This window comes from Megalops cyprinoides, chromosome 24 (assembly GCF_013368585.1).
Source record: "Megalops cyprinoides isolate fMegCyp1 chromosome 24, fMegCyp1.pri, whole genome shotgun sequence".
In the NCBI taxonomy this organism is placed as follows: domain Eukaryota; kingdom Metazoa; phylum Chordata; class Actinopteri; order Elopiformes; family Megalopidae; genus Megalops; species Megalops cyprinoides.
This window is the reverse complement of record NC_050606.1, coordinates 190,001-192,500: the sequence shown is the minus strand read 5'-3', so window position 1 is coordinate 192,500 and position 2,500 is coordinate 190,001. Positions and strand designations below refer to the sequence as shown.

The 2,500-nt window shown below is 47.6% G+C and overlaps 1 protein-coding gene across 2 annotated transcripts in view; it reads right to left on the bottom strand.

The window, feature by feature from the left end:
• The window catches only part of kirrel1b (kirre like nephrin family adhesion molecule 1b), a 44,151-nt gene that overhangs the window by 11,345 nt on the left and 30,306 nt on the right, over positions 1-2,500 (bottom strand). For both annotated transcript variants that reach the window (XM_036518998.1, XM_036518999.1), the window contains exon 2: positions 813-962. In XM_036518998.1, the coding sequence (XP_036374891.1) occupies positions 813-962 (150 nt within the window). The remainder of the gene's footprint in view (positions 1-812; positions 963-2,500) is intronic.

The following is a 2,500-nucleotide window of genomic DNA, read 5'->3' as shown; positions in this document are numbered from 1 at the left end:
GGCATGCGCTGCACTGTGATTCTATCAGCATACACTCTCAGCTGATGACATCATCGAATTGGATTCTGAAGGGGACAAAAGTATTGGTACAGATTACATCATCTATGCCTTCTGAAATCCTCAGCGTATCTTCCTGATCAGACAGAGGTTAAACGTTTCAGCACAAATTCCACTGTGTTTGTGTGTGTGTGTGTGTGTGTGCGTGTGTGTGTGTGTTCCTGAGTGAGGCCAATATTATTTTGAGTTAATGGAGACAGACAAAGAAAGGGGGTATCGATGGAGGGAGGGAGAGAGGGAAGGGGGTATCAATGAAGGGAGAGAGAGAGAGAGGGGGGTATCAGTGGAGGAAGAGAGAGAGAGAAGGGGGTATCAATGGAGGGAGAGAGAAACGAGGAATAAAAGGACAGTAACTAAGTGATTCTTTTTCACTACAGAAGAGAAAAAGGTGAACAATGTATCTCACACACACACATGCACATGAACAACATGCTAACAGATTCATGGACAAACACTCAAAAAAGGACACACACAGACACACAGAAACACACGCTCAGACACACACAGAAACACGCGCTCAGACACACAGAGACACACACAGAGACACACAGAAACACGCGCTCAGACACACAGAGACACACAGAAACATGCGCTCAGACACACAGAGACACACACAGAAACACGCGCTCAGACACACACACACACACAGACACACACAGAAACACGCACTCAGACACACACACACACACACAGACAGACACACTGCATGTGAGGGGCATTTGCCGGGTACATTGATGGGACGGCCGCTGTCTCACCGTGCAGATCCTCTCCGATGCCCAGGGCCAGCCCATCCTTGGTCCACTGCACGATGCCCGAATAGTTAAACACCACACAGGAGAGCACAACTCTCTCCCCCAGCACCACAGACTGGTCTGCCGGCTCCTGCGAGAACCTCGCTGTCCACACTGTTACAGAGAGAGGGGACAGCATCAGTACTGCTACACAGAGAGAGAGAGCATCAGTACTGTTACACACACTGAGAGAGAGAGCATCAGTACTGTTACAGAGAGAGAGAGAGCATCAGTACTGCTACACAGAGAGAGAGAGCATCAGTACTGCTACACAGAGGGAGAGAGCATCAGTACTGTTACACAGAGAGAGAGAGCATCAGTACTGTTACACACACTGAGAGAGAGAGCATCAGTACTGTTACACACACTGAGAGAGAGAGCATCAGTACTGCTACACTGAGAGAGAGAGAGCATCAATACTGTTACACACATTGAAAGAGAGCATCAGTACTGCTACAGAGAGAGAGAGGGGACAGCATCAGTACTGCTACACAGAGAGAGAGAGCATCAGTACTGCTACACAGAGAGAGAGAGCATCAGTACTGTTACACACACTGAGAGAGAGAGCATCAGTACTGCTACACAGAGAGAGAGAGCATCAGTACTGTTACACACACTGAGAGAGAGAGCATCAGTACTGCTACACTGAGAGAGAGAGAGCATCAATACTGTTACACACATTGAAAGAGAGCATCAGTACTGCTACAGAGAGAGAGAGGGGACAGCATCAGTACTGCTACACAGAGAGAGAGAGCATCAGTACTGTTACAGAGAGAGAGAGAGCATCAGTACTGCTACACACACTGAGAGAGAGAGCATCTGTACTGCTACACAGAGAGAGAGAGCATCAGTACTGCTACAGAGAGAGAGAGCATCAGTACTGTTACACACACTGAGAGAGAGAGAGCATCAGTACTGCTACACAGAGAGAGAGAGCATCAGTACTGCTACAGAGAGAGAGAGAGCATCAGTACTGTTACACACACTGAGAGAGAGAGCATCAGTACTGCTACACAGAGAGAGAGAGCATCAGTACTGTTACACACACTGAGAGAGAGAGCATCAGTACTGCTACACAGAGAGAGAGAGCATCAGTACTGTTACAGAGAGAGAGCATTAGTACTGTTACACACACTGAGAGAGAGAGCATCAGTACTGTTACACACACTGAGAGAGAGAGCATCAGTACTGTTACACACACTGAGAGAGAGAGCATCAGTACTGTTACACAGAGAGAGAGAGCATCAGTACTGTTACACAGAGAGAGAGAGCATCAGTACTGCTACACAGAGAGAGAGAGCATCAGTACTGTTACAGAGAGAGAGAGAGCATCAGTACTGCTACACAGAGAGAGAGAGCATCAGTACTGTTACACACACTGAGAGAGAGAGCATCAGTACTGTTACACAGAGAGAGAGAGAGCATCAGTACTGCTACACAGAGAGAGAGAGCATCAGTACTGTTACACAGAGAGAGAGAGCATCAGTACTGCTACACAGAGAGAGAGAGCATCAGTACTGTTACAGAGAGAGAGAGAGCATCAGTACTGTTACACACACTGAGAGAGAGAGCATCAGTACTGCTACACAGAGAGAGAGAGCATCAGTACTGTTACACACACTGAGAGAGAGAGCATCAGTACTGTTACACAC